Here is a 19,341-nt window from a genome sequence, read left to right as displayed (position 1 = left end):
AAACAGAAGTATATATGTCACTGCTGAATTAGTTTCTTGTACTTGTATCTCTTCATAATTTTGGTATGCTTGTATCTTTAGCGTTGTAAGCATGGTTCAAAGTCACGGTCGCGGTTGCGGTCGCGGCCCGGAACGTTCCACATCGGTCTCGGCATATCGGTCACGGTCTCTGTGAGACGCAAATTTTAAAATATTTAATATTCTAAAAATTATTAATAATATAAAAAAGTATGCTAAATAAAAATAATTAAAAAATAGCAAAAGAAACGGCCAAGTCAATCCGTCGCGGTGTGACTCGGCTGATTTCTCGTCTTAACTCGGGATAACTCGGAGTGACTCGGCCGAGTCAATCCGTCGCGGTGACGACTCGGCCGATTTCTCGGCGAGTCAAGTATTTCGGTATCGTTTCGTCACGGTATCGTATCGGTAGGGGCGAGACGGTGACGACTCGGCCGAGTCGTCTCGGTCTCGGCCGAGACTTCGAACCATGGTTGTAAACACTATTAATATATAAATACATGAAATAATAAAATTTAGTGATGCACAAATTTCAGCTGTACTCTTCCTAGTTCAATAATTGACGCAATAGATGGATAGTTAGTCCACACTAAACGCTAGCACAACACAAAATCAGTTTTGCCTTCTGAACACAAAATCTTAATTTTGCCTATCCTCACAGCTGGTGCAGTAAAACTTTGACATTCTTTCTTTAATTTCTAGTTCAATTGTAATTAATCTCGAAAAGTAGTACGATTCTCGTAACATTCCAGACTAGGTGGTAGTAAGTAGTTCTGCGTACTGGCACAACACAAAATCAGTTTTGCCTATTCATTGTACTTGGACCTGAGAAATGTTGACAATTTTATCTGAAAAGATAATGGATAAACAGACACAATGAAAAGAGAAGAACAATTTTTATTGAACAAAATGATTGGTACAGCTATATAAGAGAAACAGGAACTTAGTGAGGTAAAAAGGTGATTCACGAAGAGTGTAAAAATTTGATCGGAACGCTCTTTTTTTTTTTTTTTTTTTTTTGTTAGAAAAATGAGGAAAATAAGGTTTAATTCTTATATAGAATTAAAAGTTTACATAGAGTAGTTTCCTTAGCAAAAATACATGTCAGACCGCAGGACAGGCAAAAGAATGGAGTAGGAACTTAGAGTTGGAGGCTTGGAGCCAGTGACGGAGCCAGGATTTTTTTTTTGGGGGGGCCAAAATTGAAATTCCATTCAAAGATGACTAATTCATATATATATATATATATATATATATATATATATATCAACTCTCATAATATAAACTAAAATTGAAAAAATTTAGGGGGGGCCAATTTTATTTTACACACATATTTACATATTATGAATTAAAATTCTCAAAACTTAGGGGGGGCCATGGCCCCCCTCTGCCCCCCCTTGGCTCCGTCATTGCTTGGAGCCATGTTATGGCAGGATGCGTCGCATGTTTAATTTATTCTTCTAACCTATATTTGCAATATCAGTAAATGTATTCTGTTTTCATAAAACTAATTTCTCCAAATATACTGTCTTATTAGTTGCGTAAGCCATAATATACACTAGTGTAAACTCGGTAGCTAGGAGGAACCATTATTTATTGTTAATTTACACCTCCTGTCATTTTATTTTATTTAGAATATTGGCCTTGATTCTGTTGATACGGCCAAACTCATCCATTAATAAGTGGATTTGGATATATAATGAACTTTGAATGGGTGTAGATGGTGGCTTGCATTACTCATTTATTTCTATTTAAAAATAATTATATATTTAAACTCAATTTTTGATTGATGTTAAGTGGATAAACGTGAATTTCTTACCAACCCAATAACAATAAAATATTAGTATTTCTTGTCTACCTTAGTTGCTATTCTAAAGTTATAATAGTAATCAAAGAATTTAAGAGTTGGTTTGATATAAGAAATTTGGTTAAAAAAACTTAATGTTTTGATAATTGTTAAGAAATTTGGAGTGTATATGGGGGGTAATTTCCTACTGAAACAACGGGTAATTTGTGTGCTTCTTGAACACACAGGGCAATTTGCTACTGCCTCAATATTACAGAAGGCATTTTGGGATTAAGCCTTTTTAGAAGGGTGTAGTTAATTCAAAAAAGACGTCACAATTCAAAAGGAGCAATAAATATGTGTGTTTATTTACATAATTATAATAACTTAAATGTGATTTAGATGTTTTAATAAGTGTACAATGTGCACCCATTAGAAAAATTCTATAAACTTTGATCCATACCTGCATTGTTCTTAAAAAAAAAAAATTTGTACAATTGTACACTTATTTTTATATTTCTTGTAAGATTTTACAAATTATTTATAATAAACTACAATTTTATTTTACTACACAATTTTCGTACACTTTTAATACTTACAAATTATTTATGATAAGTCCAACTTATTAACCATGTTATACGTTAGCCCAAACTATTGGCATCTCTACATCTGTTCCAGCCATTAAATCCTTCAAATATTATGAGAAAGAAAAAGAAAATAGGAAAAAAAATACTTTCCTCTCACCTTCGTTTCTTCATCCTACATGTGTAATAAAGAGCACTTTTTCTTCCCGTTCATCCCTTTCGCCCATCCCTTTTGATTGCATCAGATCTTTTGTCTCATTTCTTGTTTCACTCTTAGCTCCACTTTTTATTATATTTTTATTTCTCCTTTATCAATATTATATTTTGATTCTTTTTTATTTTCTTAAAATCAAACAACTATTAATTGAGCAATACACAAAATTTAACAAGCTCAAAAAATCAAAATACACAGAATAACATAAATTTTTATGAATTTTCTATTGTTTTTTGTGATTTTCTATTATATATTGCTTTTATGAGACTATTGTATTTATTTTTTACTGCATTAGTAGTTGTTGATGGTAGGAAAATAAAAAACTAATGTTTATGAGAGAGAAATAGAAATATAATAAAAAGTGGTAGGAAGTAATATAGGAAGTGGGGCAAAAGATTCGTTGTGTTTTGCGAAACTTTCTTGTAATTTTAGCAACACAATGTTCAACAATTGTGTCACAATCATCCTCCAACTTTTTTTTTTTTTTGGTAGAGAAAAGTTTCTAGTCATTACCAAGGGTAAAATTATGCTCTCGAAATCATATATCATTTACAAATGTTCTTATAAATCGCTAGTAGCATAGTTGTCACATAAATAATGGGATTCAAACACGATTCAAACACGTAATCTTTTGTGAAAAAATAACATATACTTAACAACTGAGTCAACTTATGTTTGCGGTTGTCCCCTAAGGCTCCAAGTCTAACTGCTCGAGTGTGCAATGATTTTTTTGCCCTCATAATTGTTTACCCAGCAGGTTAGTTTGGCCAATGGCCTTTTTCGTTTTTTGGGTCATACTAAATTTACATGTCCAAACATTGATGCATGACCGCATGTAGTGCACCTTTTATGAATTTAGAAAATTTTTAAATCTTGTTAAATGTTCGTCATGCTTAAATCAATATAACAAGTGTTAATTACATATACCTCCCCTGAGGTTCAGCCAAACTACAAAAAAAACTTTGAGTTTTAACTTTTAATCAAATAACAGCCATCCCCCTATAAATGACATTGTTTAAACCCAATTAACGGATGTTGCAAAAGTACAACAATACCCTCATCTGAAAGATGGCAAAAATAAAATTAGTAAACAAGCTATTAGAAACCAAAGACACAGGGAATTTTGCTTCAAGAAAACAAACAGGAGGCTAGAATTAAAAATCGATGAGGAAAAAATGAATAAAGACAAAAGAATTCTTCCATCCTTGCAATTCTTGATACACTGTTCAGGCTCCTAAGATCCTTCCTTCATGCCCCTTGATCTTTACCCCATGTTATCTCAGATGCTAAAAATCTGGTTGCAGAGTATGATTCTCCAATCACCAAGCCACCCATTAACCTTCTCCCCTCCTGTCTTTTCTGGCCTCCATTGGAATACACAAGACAAAAAAAAAAAAAACAAAATGCATGCCATGTTGACAAATCATACCACAGTAAAGTTGATTTTTGGATAAATTTGAGAGCCTGTTAGAATTTGTTATTAAATCATACTAAGTGTTTTGAATATTTTTTTTGTGTTTGAGATGGATATGATCGAGATTATAGTAGATCAGCAATTTGAGATCTTGAGTTTGGATACTCCGGTGAAATTGCAAAAATCCACTATTAAACCTCATGCCTCTCTTCTTCCCCCCCCCCCCCCCCCAAAGATTATCCTTATTCCCCAATTTGCATGTTCTGTTTAAGACTTGCTCTAAAGAATAAATACCTTATTGTTCTATATTTTATGAAATATTTAATTTTTTTCCTTTATATTTTCATAATTTTTTGGAACAAATTCTTTGGGCTTCTCAAATTTTGATAAACTTAATTTTTCGTTATGTAGTTCTTTTTTTCCCTAGAAGAATTGTGATCTATTTTAGTGAAATTTGTTTGAAATTTTGTTGCATTATTGCCAAATTGAAGATATGGCTTGGAGGTCTCTATATAACTTTTATCTCTAAGGCCCGTTTAAGTGTACATGAAAACTTAGGAAAAGAAGAAATTAGGGTTTATATAGGCATTTTAGGACTTTCATGCTATATTTTCAGACTCGGACCGGGTATCCATTCGGTCAAATTCAAGGGTTGGGAGTCAATGGGTTCGATCAGATTCAATCGAGAGTTGAACCGGATGACGTCATAAATAAAAATATTTAAATATTTAAATATTGTATTTAAAATATCTAAGAAAATATTAATATTAATAAAGGTATATTCATATATATATATATTTGATATTTCAAATGTATTTAACAAGAGTATCTAAATAAAATAGAACGATCAAGTAGCAATTTATATTATTTAATGAACATTAATAAATTTAGAATTAAAATTATGAATTTGACTGAAAAATATTACCAAACTTTACAACAATATTTATAAAGTATGAAATATTTGAAGAGTCAAAACATAATATTAAAAAGGGATAATTGCAGAAACCTCCCCTGACTTTTATAGTAATAGCATTGACCTCCCCTATCAATTTTGAAATAGCACTGACCTCCCCTATCAAAAGTTGGAGGCAATTTAATAGGCAAAAGTGGGTCAATTTACTAAAGTACCCCTGACATGATTTAATTTTACCAAATGAATGTAATAAGTACTTTCATCAAACCCAACAAAACATTTGTTAATAAAAATTACACTAAATTAACTATTTCTGCATAGTTTAACTAATTAACTAATTAACTAAATAACTAAATAACTAATAATCTAATTAATTAATAACTAATTATCTAATTAACTATTAACTAATTAACTAATTATCTAATTGTTAATAGTTATTAACTAATCAAACTATCTCTGCATAGTTAAACTAATTAACTATTAACTAATTATCTAATTAACTATTAACTAATTAACTAATTATCTAATTAATTAATTAACTAATTAACTAATTAACTAATTAACTAATTAACTAATTATCTAATTAACTAATTAACTAAAGCTGTTGTCTGTCCGAAACTAACAAACTACTTGCATGTTAAACTAATTAACTAATTAACTGCTTAACTAATTAACTACCTAATTATCTAATTAATTAATTAACTAATTAACTAAAGCTGTTATCTATTCGAAACTAACAAACTATTTGCATGTTAAACTAATTAATTGCTTAACTAATTAACTAACTAATTATCTAATTAATTAACTAACTAATTAACTAATTTTTGTTTATCTAATTAACTGATTAACTAATTAACTAAAGCTGTTGTCTATCCGAAACTAACAAACTATTTGCATGTTAAACTAATTAACTAATTAACTAACTAACCAATTAACAAACTATTTGCATGTTAAACTATATGCAGTACGCATTATCTATTTAAAGTATCGGCTCTTTATGGGTATTTTACTTTCAAACATTTAATTTATGATAAAAACATCAATGTTTGTAAGTAAAATTCAAAAGTGTTACAGTAATATCAATATTCTTACTTTCAAACATTTAATTTATGGCCCTATACCCCTCCCTTTTTGTAAAAATATTACTGTAATACTTTTTGAATTTTACTTACAAACATTGATGTTTTTATTATAAATTAAATATTTGAAAGTAAAATACATATAAAGAGCCGATACTTTAAATAGGTAATGCGTACTGCATATAGTTTAACATGCAAATAGTTAGTTAGTTAGTTAATTAGTTAATTAGTCAAGCAGTTAATTAGTTAATTAGTTTAACATGCAAATAGTTTGTTAGTTTCGGACAGACAACAGTTTTAGTTAATTAGTTAATTAGATAATTAGTTAATTAGTTAATAGTTAATTAGATAATTAGTTAATAGTTAATTAGTTTAACTATTAACTAATTAGATAATTAGTTAAGCAATTGTCAAGCAAATAATAATTGTCAAGCAAGTAAGGGCAAAATTGGAAGAAAATTCTTATCTCACTTCTACAAAAGCTGTCAAGGAGGTATCTGCAACGAATTATTACTGTTCAGGGGAGGTGAATGCAATTTCTAAACCTAGAGGGGAGGTCAGTGCAAATGTCAGAAATCTCAGGGGAGGTTTCTGCAATTATCCCTATTAAAAATGCTTTGACCCACATCAAAACATAATTTGAAAGGTGACTCTTATCAAAGTAGTTGTGAGACCACGTTACTCCTACAAGGACCAGCCAAAACGGCACGAGACTTGAAGCACGTGAGTTTGCCATGTGAGCATGACCCATCAACGACACGTTACTTCACTCAACAAGTGCACATAGGCCCCCCACATCTATAGCCCTTTGCCCCAATTTTTACTGTTCTTCCGATTTTTCGGTCAAATTCAATTTTGATCGGACTTGACCGAGTTTCTATCAATCCAAGTTTTTAAAATAATTCGGACCAAACACTTGATCGATTTTCGATTCGATCAATCGGACTGGCCAGTCCGATCCGAGTTTGAAAACATGGCTTTCACGATAAATCTTTGCTCATCTCTGAAAACATAATATAGTCAACGCTATTGAACTAATGGTAGCGGTGTGATAGTTATGAAATTTTGAGTTTGAGGGATGAATTTATAATTTGCCCAAACCTAAAGGGCTAATTGGTAATTTAGTCAAGCATCAAGGGAAGTAAATGTAATTTACCCAATATAACAAAGAACATCACTTCAGCAACATAAATTGTGATGATCCCACCACTTCCTAGGGTGTACCCAAGAGTTTGGCGAACTGCGTGTCTAACTCTCGTCAGAACTCACTACAATAAATTTTCAAAATAACCTTTCAAGCTTTCAAATTTAACATCAGAGTTCTACAATTTAACCAAAGTTCAAGTATAGTTACAAACCAAAAGTGAAACATAAGATACATCACCAAATATTATAATATAATCTGTCTGCCAAAAGTACATGTGCAAGAGGATCATTATACTCTAGTTCAAGCTTGTCCATACTGGTCCTCAACTCCTGTAAGGAAAACAAACTAATGGTATAAGTTTACGCTCATTGAGGTTCCCAAACAAGCATCCAAACAAAAAACCATTCAAATCACAGAAATATTTCATTTAACAATTTCACGCACTTTGCACAATGATAAACAATAATAAACAGCCTCGAGGCACTCAAGAAGTAAACACTCAATCATTTAAAAGATTTAAAGGATACTTGCTCACTTAGAGTCATTCATTCATTTAGTCTCCGCCCATCTCTTCCTTATAACTTCCGACTTTTGAAAACAAAATCCCTACATTGATCATTTCATTTCAGTTATTTCACTCATTCATTGGCCAGTTCATTTCATTTCAGTTATTTCACTCATTCATTGGCCAGTACTCCATCTGATTTCATAGTAATACTCGAGTATACCGAAATAGTGGTCCAGGGTTACCAACCTACCCGACCAAATCCGCTTCTAGCTCGAATAGGCTAGCGACGAAAGTCAAGGACCCAATTCAGCCAATGCGATAAAGTACACATGGTTTATATTCATGCACAAATAATATTCAATCATTTGACCATTGAAAATTCACATCCACTTAGGTCGAATGCGGTAAACTACACACTCGCCTAACAATAGTAAAATGATCACTGAAATACATTTAACAGTCAAACAAGCCAATAACAACACAAGAAAGGCATTTAATTCAGAAAACACAAGGAACACTCACCAATGGATCATAATCGTTTCACTTCAAACCTTGGTTTGTCCTCATGGACATGCTCAAATCCTGTGGTCATATAATATATCAAGAATCTAACTATTTGAGGCTAATATAAATGTAAAACTATGAGTTTCAAAACTTCACTTAGCCAATAAAGTGATTTGCAGGTTTAACCCCTATTTAACTTTCAAAAGTGCCAAGTTTTCTTGTTCAAATCTAGAGAAAAACCCATATGCATGCTAAACCAATACTTCAAGGAGAATATGAAGTACAAAGATAGTGATTATAGTAAAAAATTTAAAGAAAACAGGACAAGACTTTTGATGTACGAGTTGGAAATTCTAATTAAAAAATAGTTTGAAAAAAAAAACTCATTTCCTTTCGTTTAAACCTCTTGTTTTGGCTCAAACCTAACACACATACAAAGAAAAAGATTGTAACAAGTGTCTTGAGTAAGATCATATGCAAAAGGAAAGCAAAAATATCCTAAATTTACACCTCAACTCTCACTCTCTCTCACTTGGCCAATAAGGGGGAAATTCTAGCAGCATATCCCCTAATTTCTTCAAGTTAACTCTCTCATTTCCAACCCAAATTTCATGACAAAATCACTAACAATCAAGATCATATGTTATGGGATATATGGTCTCTATTCTAGGTCAAGAAAGCTATCAACTTTGGACATATATAAAGCTCTAGCCAAACTACATCAAAATTGAAAATTTGCACCTCAAAACTGGAATTTGCATACCAAAGCTGAAAATCACATAAAAAAAACTAGAAATTTCATATCAAAACTAGAGCATCTCCTATTAAAGTTGGAAATTCAACTCAAAGCTAGAAAACCTCAAATCAAAGTTGAAAAAATCTCATCAAAGCTGGAAAATTCAAGCTACCATAACAAAACCATGAATTCTTCCATGAAATCTACTATAATCAAGTCATATGTCGATTAAGTCGCAAGATAAGAAGAAAAGAGAGGTTTCTTAATAATATACCTCAAAATCCCAAGATAAGATGCAAGACAAGAGCTTTCTTCTTCAAATAACTTCACCACAAGCTCACTCCCTCACTTGTTTCGACGATCCACGGAGTAGATGAAGATATCTTGATACGAACCTGCTTGAAGGTATGAACTCATATCCCACACGGCCCAGATCTAGACGAAGAAAATCTAGTTGATTGAGGAACCTTGATGACCCTTCTAGAACCACCAAGTTGTGAACTAAGAGAATTTCTCCCATGACTAAACAATTCTATGAACCAAAGTGTAGATAGAAGAACGCCACACCCAAGGTATATACTTTATTGATAAATTCAAGTTGAATAACTTAAGAAAACTCTCAAGTATTCAAGAAAAACTCTCTTGGACAAGAGAAGTGTATAAAACTCACAAGTTTTTGTTGTAATTTCTGATTGATCAAAAAAAGGTTCAAGACTTAGGCTTATTTAAAGCCTTACATGGATTCAAATCCCTAAAGTACTATAGAATTGTCTAGAAATCCTAATGTAATTTGGAATCACTTATTTTCCTAAAATTAGCACTAGAAATTTCGGCCACTTAAGGACAAAACTCTAGCCAAATTATTTAGACTAAATTAGCAAGGAAAATAGACGATTAAACCATTGCTTAACAACACCAAATAAATGACACAACTTGGACTAATTAGCTAACTGAGGAGGTGATTTTTGGGGGGCGGTTGAACCAGCCGAAATCAGCCTCTTCTGAGGTGAGGTGTATCTGTGTGTCCGAAGTGAATGGCGGGGCTTCTCCCCTGGGATCACTCCGACGCTCAAGTTAGTATGAGAACGAGAGAAATAATAGTATTGTCAAATGAACAGTATGCTTACTTGTTAGGAGTACATGAGGGGTATTTATAGAGCGAGAGTGGAGGGCAGGATGGAGGTCTTATGCCGGTGGGACCCATGTCCTGCCATTACGGCTCTGCTCTCTGTCAGGCGGTCTGACTCTGACGCTGTAGCCGCCTGGGCAGGGTGACGAGGAGTCTTACACAGTAGTCATTAAGTGTGACAGTGCTTTTCAGATAAAAGCACTGGTCCCGGGTGATGTCAGGTGGCTTGACATCATCAGCGTACAGCTGAGGTGGATGTGCCGAGATCACCAACACGGTAGATTTGGGATCCGGTCCGAGCTTAGGGGATATGCCCAAGACACGGATGAGCTCCGATGAGGGACGAGGTGGGTTCACCTCGGACAAGCGGGGGTTGCCGAGGTGAGCATCCTCAATAAGCCCCCCAAGCCTCGGGAGCTCCGGACTAGGGAGGTGCTGAGGCTTCCTTGTGCCGAAGTCGTAAGAGTCGGGGTCCCGAAACTGCTCCGGAAGATGCGGGGACGAGACACGTGGGCGAGTCAGTTGACGGGACGTGGTCACTGGTAACCGTCGCGTCGTGAAGTAGTGGGACGTTTCGTGCAGAGGGTGTCAGTCGAAAGGACGGGGCATTAATGAGGAGAGAGGGAGGCACGACGTTTTGAATTCAAACGTGGCCGTCTTTTCGCATTCTTGCCGCCTCTTCGGATTCTCGCCGAATCCCTATAAATAGGGGGTCCTTTTCACCGCATGGCCCCTCACTTTATCTCTCAGCCTTCGACTTGTAAAATTCGCGAGTGTTGCCGAGATCAATCCTGCCAGCCGAAGTCATCCACTTCGTCAGATTCCATAGTCAACAGTAAGTACTTTTCTTTTCATCTCATCATTCACACATGGCCAAAACGGCTAAAACCCACAAAGAGACCGTGAAACCGAGCTATCAGGCCGAGGAGGTGCCCGACACTTCGGAAGAAACGGCTTCGTCCAGCTCTGGGGGATCGACGTCCGGTGCTGCGGAGAGTTCAGCCGAGGTGGAGATCGTCGAGGCAGCCTCGGCGTCAGAGTCATCCGAGATGAGTGAAGCTGGTTCCGAGATTGTCTTCAATAACGAGCTCGGAGCTCAGATACCCCATGACGAAGGAGTACTGGAGCCAGTAGCTCCGAAAGACGCGGCCAAAATTGACTTCGGCAAGATGCCGAAGTTCAGAAGTCGAGTGGGGGAAGACAGGGCTCGGAAGGTGATAAGAAAGTACCCTTTCAGGCCGGGGTACATCATCACCTCGCCCGGACCAGATGACTCAGCCGAGAAGCCCCCCATGGGGACTGTGGCAGTCTACATCCAGCAGCTGGAAGTCGAGCTGAGGATGCCGACGTCGAGGTTCTTCAGGGACACACTTCGCCACTTCGGCATGAGGATTACTCAGCTCGTCCCAAACGCGGTCTGCATTCTAGTAGGTTTCAAGATGCTGTGCCGACATCAAAAAGTGACTCCAACTGTGGATCTATTCCGCCGATGCTACACCTTCAAGGCGCATGGGACAGACAAGGAGTGGTTCTACGTCTGCAACCGGAACAAAACCATCCCGAAGCTAGTCATCGGCGCCCCCTCTTCAATAAAAAATTGGAAGCGTGACTTCATCTTCGTCTTGGCCGTGGACTTCCCACGGGGTTTTTGGTGGAGGCCCATCAAATCGAAGGCCGACGCCTCCGCGGGGGATCTCGAAGAGGAGTCCTTCCAGAAATTGATGGGGTCCGGACTTCGGATCTTCAGCTGGGACCACCCCGAGGCCGTGCTGGTCGATGGGGGAATTAGCCGAGCTTTACTGCCTCCCAACAAGACTCCCCTCTTTTCCATTAAACTTAAGAAACCCTGTAATTTTTCTTTCATAGCTTTCCTTTTACCTCGGCTATGGCAAATAATAATATTTGTTTCTTGTGCAGTGACTAAACTGTCCGACATCATCACATCGGGCTCGGCCGAGGTGGCCAAGAGGTCGAGGAGAAAGAACTCGGGGGAGACTTCGGCGCCTCCGCCCAAAAAGAAGTCCAAAGGGCAGTCTTCCAAGATCTCGGTAGAGAAGACCACCCCGATCACGGCAGCCCAGAGCAGCTCGGTTGCTGCGGCCACAGGGTCCGCCTCTTCGGTGCCAGAAGGGGTGCCATTAGGGGTGACCACGGCACTTCCACCTCCACATGGTCGAGGCAAACAGTTGAAGTCTCCAGTCAACGCGGTGACGGCGTCTTCGCTGTGGAACCGTTACCAAAGCCCCCCAGTGTTTTCTGGGAAAGAAAAATCTCACCCTGGCAAGCATTGGTGTCCGGACTGGTCGCTCAAGGTCAACGACCGATGCAGCCACCCCCGGGTTGCCCAAGACCTGGTGATGCAGTCCACCTTGCCGAGGGACTTGGAGTTCACAAGGAAGTTGACTCCGGCCGAGATGCTCCAAAGCGTCATGGTGACCACGGCCTCCAACACAGCCTTTGTGGCCGAGATGGCACATCGGTACTGTGAGCTGCTTGAGGAGCAGGACACCGGCAAACTGCAAGATCAGATTGCCAAGCTGAAGAAGAAACAGGTTGTGTCTGAATCCGAGAAGTCCGAACTTCAGAGACGGCTTCAAGAGGCCGAGACTAAGGAGGAAGAGTCCGAGGCCACTATCAATAGTCTGAGGTCGGCTCTGGAGGAAGAGCAGAAGAGGTCAGAGGAGGCGAAGAAGACCCATGAGCAGGCCCTCGAGAGTGCGAGGACCTCGGCTGTAGAGGATTTCCGGAGGTCCGAGACCTTCCTTGGGGATCTCGGCCAACTGACGAGGCCGAGCTTCATGCTTGGCTTCACGTCGGCTATTGATGAGGCCGCGACTCATCTACCCTCTGAGGCTTTGGAGTTCTTGAGGAACAGTGCCAACTATAACGATGACTCCAAGGAGCTGTGTGATTGGATGGCCGAGGGCATCCAAGCCGGAAGGAACTTGGCCGAAGTCCAAGATGAGTTCAACAAATGGCTAGCTGAGCTCGACGAGGTCTTTGAGGAGGAAGGAGGAGAAGAGGCTGGGGGTGACGTCGGCGAGGAAGAGCAAGGAGTAGGAGAAGAGGCTCACCCCGGCGGGGAAGAAGCCGAGGAGGCAACTGGCCAAGAGGGAACCGAGGCGGAGGCTTAGCTTATAGGGCTTTAAATTTAAAACCGAGGTGGGAGATGCTTAGCAGTACTCCTGACCTCGGTCTTTGTCTTCATTTTGTAATGCCTCTTCTTATTTGAATGAAAGATCTATTTCTTCTTACTTCGGCTCCTTTAGTGTCTTGCTTCGTCCCCTATTTGTCCCCCTTATTTTTTAATAGCAGATGTATGCATCTCAGTATTGAAAAATAACTAAGCAGCTGAAGTGATAACTTAGTAAAATCTTCAAACATAATACAGTCTGAGGTTCTCAGCATGCCAAGTCCTCGGCACTAGAGAGCCATCTCGGTTGCTCAATTTACAATACCCACTTAGACTAGATTCCACAACTCGGTAAGGGCCTTCCCATTTCGGGCCTAATTTCCCTTGCGGTTCAGCTCGGGTGACCGAGTTTTTTCTAAGCACCAAGTCTCATGGCAGGAATCGCCGATGCTTGACGCGGGCATTGTAGTAGTGGGCCAGGGTGTTCTTGTAGGAAGCTATCCGAGCTGAGGCAAGGTCTCTTTTCTCGTCGATGAGGTCGAGATCAAACTGCCTCTCTTCTCCGTTCACCTCGGCTACATAGGCTGTCAGCCGAGGACTGGGTGTGAGGAGCTCAGCAGGAATGACAGCCTCGGCTCCATAGGTCAAGGAGAAGGGAGTCTCTTGCGTGGATGACTTCGGCGTGGTCCGATATGACCACAGAACACTGGGGAGTTCCTCCACCCAAGATGACCCAGCTCGGTGTAGTCGAATCTTGAGGCCATGCAAGAGAGTTCGGTTAAAATTTTCTGCTTGACCATTGGCCTGAGGGTGGCCTACCGAAGTGAAGTGTTGCTTGATGCCAAGGTTCTCGCACCAAGTCTTAAATGGGTTCTCGGCAAACTGTCTCCCATTGTCCGAGATGATTACCTAAGGTATGCCGAAGCGGCAGATAATGCATTTCCAGAAGAATTTTTGAATGGTCAGCCCTGTGATGGTACGTAGAGGCTCGGCTTCAACCCACTTAGTGAAATAATCCACAGCGGTTACCAGGAAGGTATAGCCCCCGACCGCTTTAGGGAAAGGACCGATGATGTCTGTCCCCCATTGCTCAAACGACCAGGGTGAGGTGATTGGAATCATGAAGTTCGAGGGTTGGTGAAGATCAGGGGCTTGGACTTGGCAGGATGGGCAACTGAGAACAAGATTTTGGGCATCTTGTCGAAGAGAAGGCCAGAAATACCCAAGAAGTAAGGTCTTCCTGGCTAACATCCTGTGGCCGACGTGAGCCCCGCACAGGCCTTCGTGTATCTCATGGAGGACCTGGCGTCCTACCTCGGGGGTAATGCACCTTAGCCATGGGCCAAGGTATGGGCGTTTATACAGCTCTCCATCGCGGAGCGCGTACCGAGCAGATTTGCGTTGAATCTTTCTCGCCTCGGCTCTGTCCTCGGGGAGGACTCCCTGCCCTAAGAAGTGGATGAACGGATTCATCCAAATATCTTCCGAGTGCACGGGGCAGGCCACCTCTTCCATGTATCCCGGCTCGTCCAACACCTCCACTAAAACAGTTTTGTTGAGGTCGGAGAATGATGTGGAGGCCAGCCGGGACAGAGCGTCGGCGCGCCTATTCTGGGAGCGGGGGATTCTTTGGATGTCGAAAGACTCAAAATACGCAATGAGTTGGTGGACTTTGGATAGATACCGTTGCATGGTTTCATCCTTGGCCTCATACTCACCAAGGACTTGGCATACTACGAGTTGGGAGTCGCTGCGGACGTGAATCCGCTGTGCACCGAGCCTGCGGGCTAGTTGGAGTCCCGCGATTAAGGCCTCATATTCGGCTTCATTGTTGGTGGCCGGGAAGTCAAAGCGGAGGGCATACGAGCACACTTCTCCTTGGGGGCCCTCCAGGAGCAGTCCTGCTCCACTCCCATCCCCATTAGAGAACCCGTCCACATACAACATCCACAGGTGTGGGGTGGACACTTCGGTTAGGGCGAAGGTGGACTCCCGACCTTCCGTGAAGGTGAGCTCGGCCAAGAAGTCGGCTAAGGCTTGAGCCTTTATGGCGGTGCGCGGCTCATACGACAGGTCGTATTCCCCCAACTCAACGGCCCACTTAGTGAGGCGTCCGGAGGCCTCGGGCCGCACCAGTATCTGTCGGAGTGGTTGGTTGGTCCTGACAGAGATGGGATGAGCTAAGAAATAGGGTTTCAGCCGTCGGGCGGCGTGGACTAGTCCTAGCACAAGTTTTTCCACTTTAGTGTATCGAGTCTCCGGCCCACGGAGGGCTCAGCTGACATAGTAGACCGGCACTTGAGTGCCCTCATCCCTGATGAGCACAGCGCTGACAGTTTCGTCCGCTGCAGAGAGGTAGAGGTACAGCTTCTCCTCGGGCCGAGGTGAAGCGAGGGTGGGTAGGTGGTGCAGGTACAGCTTCAGCTTGTCGAAGGCAGCCTGACACTCCTCAGTCCAGGTGAACTGATCGGCCTTCTTAAACACCTTAAAAAAGGGCAAAGCTTTTTCTGCGGACTGGGATAGGAAGCGGTTCAGTGCAGCCAGGCGTCCATTCAGCCTCTGGACTTCTCGGAGGTTCCGAGGTGGGGACATATCTTGAATGGCCTTGACCTTGTCGGGGTTGGCCTCGATTCCCCGGTGGGAAACTAAATACCCCAGGAACTTTCCTGAGGTGACACCAAAGACGCACTTCTTGGGGTTTAACTTCATCCTTGAGTCGCGGAGGACGCCGAAGACCTCCTTCACATCCGACAAGAAGGCCGAGGTGGTTAAGCTTTTGACGAGAATATCGTCCACGTAGGCCTCCACATTTCGGCCGATCTGATTTTTGAAAAGGCGGTTGATCAGCCTTTGATAGGTCGCCCCGGCGTTTTTTAACCCGAATGGCATGGTGGTATAGCAGTAGACACCTTGGTCGGTGTAAAATGCCGTTTTTTCTTGGTCTTCCTCACTCATTCCTATTTGGTGATAGCCTTTGAAGGCATCTAGGAAGCAGAGGATCTCGTGTCCCATTGCCGAGTCGACGAGGGCGTCGATCCTCGGTAGAGGGTAGCAATCTTTGGGGCATGCCTTGTTAAGGTCGGTGAAGTCGACACACATCCTCCATCCACCGGCATCCTTTTTGACCATGACAGGGTTGGAGAGTCAGGTGGGGTACTGGACCTCATGGATCATCTTGACGGGCAAGAGCTTGTCGACCTCATCCGATATGGCATTGCTACGTTCGGGGTCGAAGTGCCTTCGTTTCTGTCGCACAGGTCGGGCCTGTGGGTTAACGTTGAGTTGATGAATCATGAACTCGGGTGGCACTCCAACCACTTCATCTGCGGACCACGCGAAGACGTCTCGGTGGTCCTTGATCAGGGAGATCATTTCTTCTTTCAGGGGTGGGGGGAGTCCAGCCCCTACTTGGACCACTTGATCAGGTTTCACTTCATCCAAGACCACTTGTTCCACCTCATCCCCGGGCTCAAGCCTGTTGGCCTCTCCTGCCTTCTGAGGGTCGATGCAGTCTATGGAGAGGACCTCTGGCCTCTTTTCTTCTGACCTCGGCGAGGGCCGGGGTGTGACTGCTGCTTGAATGGTGGCGAGGTAGCATTTTCGGGCGGCGCCCACATCGCTGCTCACCTCGGCCACCCCCTCAGATGTTGGAAATTTAAATCTCAGGTGGTAGGTGGAGTATACGGCTCTCAATGCATTGAGCGTGGGCCGGCCTATTAGCATGTTGTAGGGAGAGTCTGCTTTGACCACCGCAAAGCTGACCGGCACAGTTCGGCAGCGGGGATGACGCCCGATGGTCACCATCAGGGACACCATACCCTCGGGGTGGACCACGTGTCCCCCGAATCCAACGAGGGGAGTCCTGACAGGAGTGAGCTGCTCCCTGGTCAGTTTCAAATTCTCGAAGGTTCGATAGTACAAGACGTCTACCGAGCTTCCGGGGTCAACATAGACCTTTTTGACTATGTAGTTGTTGGTGAGGACTTCGATCACGAGGGCCTCGTGGTTGCTGGAAGCGGCGGGGACGGGGTCAGTGGGACCATAGGTGATGACCTCGGACAACCGAGAGCTCGGCTCAGCCACCTCCATCCCGGCCTGGCGGTAGGTCCGCTTCCGGGAGTTCTGGCTGTCTCCTCCCGTTGGTCCTCCCGCGATGGTATTGATCACCCCGGCGATGTTGGGGCCGTAGCCCGGTGATCCATCGCGTGGAGGCTGCTTGTCCTCCCTACGGTCTTCGGGTTCTCGGCAATGCATGTTCGTGTCCCGCCTGTCTTCTCGGCGGGGGCCCCGGTTCTCCCGGTGGGAGACGCTTCTGTTGAAGCCTCCATCCTTGCGGACGAATTGCTTCAGGTACCCCTGCCGGATCAAATTCTCGATCTCCCGCGTCAGATCATTGCAATCTTCAGTCTCGTGCCCAACGTCCCGGTGGTAGGCACAATAGAGGTTCGAGTTCCTCTTATCTCTCCTCCCTGGAATTTCAGGAGGATTTCGGCCGAGGTGATTCTGCCTCATCACAGCCAGGACATGGGTCCAGCTGGAATTGAGAGGTGTCAGCTCGGCGTCCGAGGTGGACGACCTGCCTTTAACAATCCGGTCGAAGACACTTCGGCGGTCTCGGAACTGAGTTGACGAGCCACTGGGGTCTTGTTCGACTCGGCCGGCGTCTTTTTTCCTCCGGAAATCTTGCCCGGTACGAGAGGCTTGAACCTCTCGCTTCATGCGGTTTAGATCTTCACTTCGGATTCCCTGATCTACTCGATCCCAGAGTTCCCGAAGTGTGCGGGGGTAATCCCGGTGTATCTCAGTATTGAAGATTCCCGCGATCAGCCCATTGGTGAAGGCAGCTATAGTTACCTGCTCATGCTGATCAGGTATCTGCACGTTCTCCTCATTGAACCTCTGCACGTAGGAGCGCAGTGACTCGCCGGGGGCTTGCTGCAGGTTCAAGAGGTAGGCTGAAGTCTTCGTAATCGGACGAGATGATACAAAGCGGTGAATGAACCGATCTATCAACTCATCCAGTGAGGAAATGCTCCTCGGTTCTAAACCCCATAACCACTTTCGGGCCGTGCCCTGCAGGAAGATGGGGAAAGCTCGGCAAATTACTGCGTCGGGGACGCAATAGAGCCGAAAAGCGGAGAGGAAGGCGCGGAGGTGATCCTCGGGGTCACCTCGGCCATCGTAGGAACGGAGGGCGGGAAGTTTAAAGTTTGGGGGGACCATCTCCCCATTGATGTCATCCGTGAAGGGCGGAGCCCTCAGATATTCGGCGGCTAAACCTCCGGGACGCCGAGATGGGTCCTCAGCTCGTTTTCCCAGAAGACCCCGGGAAAACGCCCGGAAAATGGAAATGATTTTAGACGTCGCCTTGGAAGAGGCGCGCCTGGAAGTGCTCCGAGAGAGGTGCCCCTCATCGGAGTCTTCGCCGGAAGGTACTTCAGGGGATTTCGTCGGTCTCCTCTTGGAGGATTCAGCTTTTTCCTTCCCCTGCCTCTTGAAGTACCTCCCCAGTTCCTCGAAGATGTTCGGGTTATCAGCCACGAATTCGGCCATCTTGGCGATGGCGTCTTCATTGTGGGGCTGGGTCCTTGGGGACCCTTGTTCTTCAGAAATACGATCTTGCTGGGCTCCGGATGTCTGCCCAGCCCCGGTCGAGGGGACTCTTCCACTTCTGGAGCGAGTGGATCTCATTTTAACAGTAATCTCGTTCCCACAGACGGCGCCAATTGAGGAGGTGATTTTTGGGGGGCGGTTGAACCAGCCGAAATCAGCCTCTTCTGAGGTGAGGTGTATCTGTGTGTCCGAAGTGAATGGCGGGGCTTCTCCCCTGGGATCACTCCGACGCTCAAGTTAATATGAGAACGAGAGAAATAATAGTATTGTCAAATGAACAGTATGCTTACTTGTTAGGAGTACATGAGGGGTATTTATAGAGCGAGAGTGGAGGGTAGGATGGAGGTCTTATGCCGGTGGGACCCATGTCCTGCCATTACGGCTCTGCTCTCTGTCAGGCGGTCTGACTCTGACGCTGTAGTCGCCTGGGCAGGGTGACGAGGAGTCTTACACAGTAGTCATTAAGTGTGACAGTGCTTTTCAGATAAAGCACTGGTCCCGGGTGATGTCAGGTGGCTTGACATCATCAGCGTACAGCTGAGGTGGATGTGCCGAGATCACCA

General features: G+C 43.0%; 1 protein-coding gene across 1 annotated transcript; it reads right to left on the bottom strand.

Moving 5' to 3' along the window:
- Positions 1–16,309: 16,309 nt before the first annotated feature.
- LOC140038441 (uncharacterized) lies at positions 16,310–18,718 on the bottom strand. The gene has a single exon (XM_072083798.1). It carries the CDS (start codon positions 18,716–18,718, stop codon positions 16,310–16,312), a length of 2,409 nt encoding a protein of 802 aa, XP_071939899.1.
- Positions 18,719–19,341: the final 623 nt, after the last annotated feature.

This window comes from Coffea arabica, chromosome 3e (assembly GCF_036785885.1).
Source record: "Coffea arabica cultivar ET-39 chromosome 3e, Coffea Arabica ET-39 HiFi, whole genome shotgun sequence".
In the NCBI taxonomy this organism is placed as follows: domain Eukaryota; kingdom Viridiplantae; phylum Streptophyta; class Magnoliopsida; order Gentianales; family Rubiaceae; genus Coffea; species Coffea arabica.
Note: the sequence above shows the minus strand (reverse complement) of the source record. Positions and strands in the feature narration are given on the sequence as shown.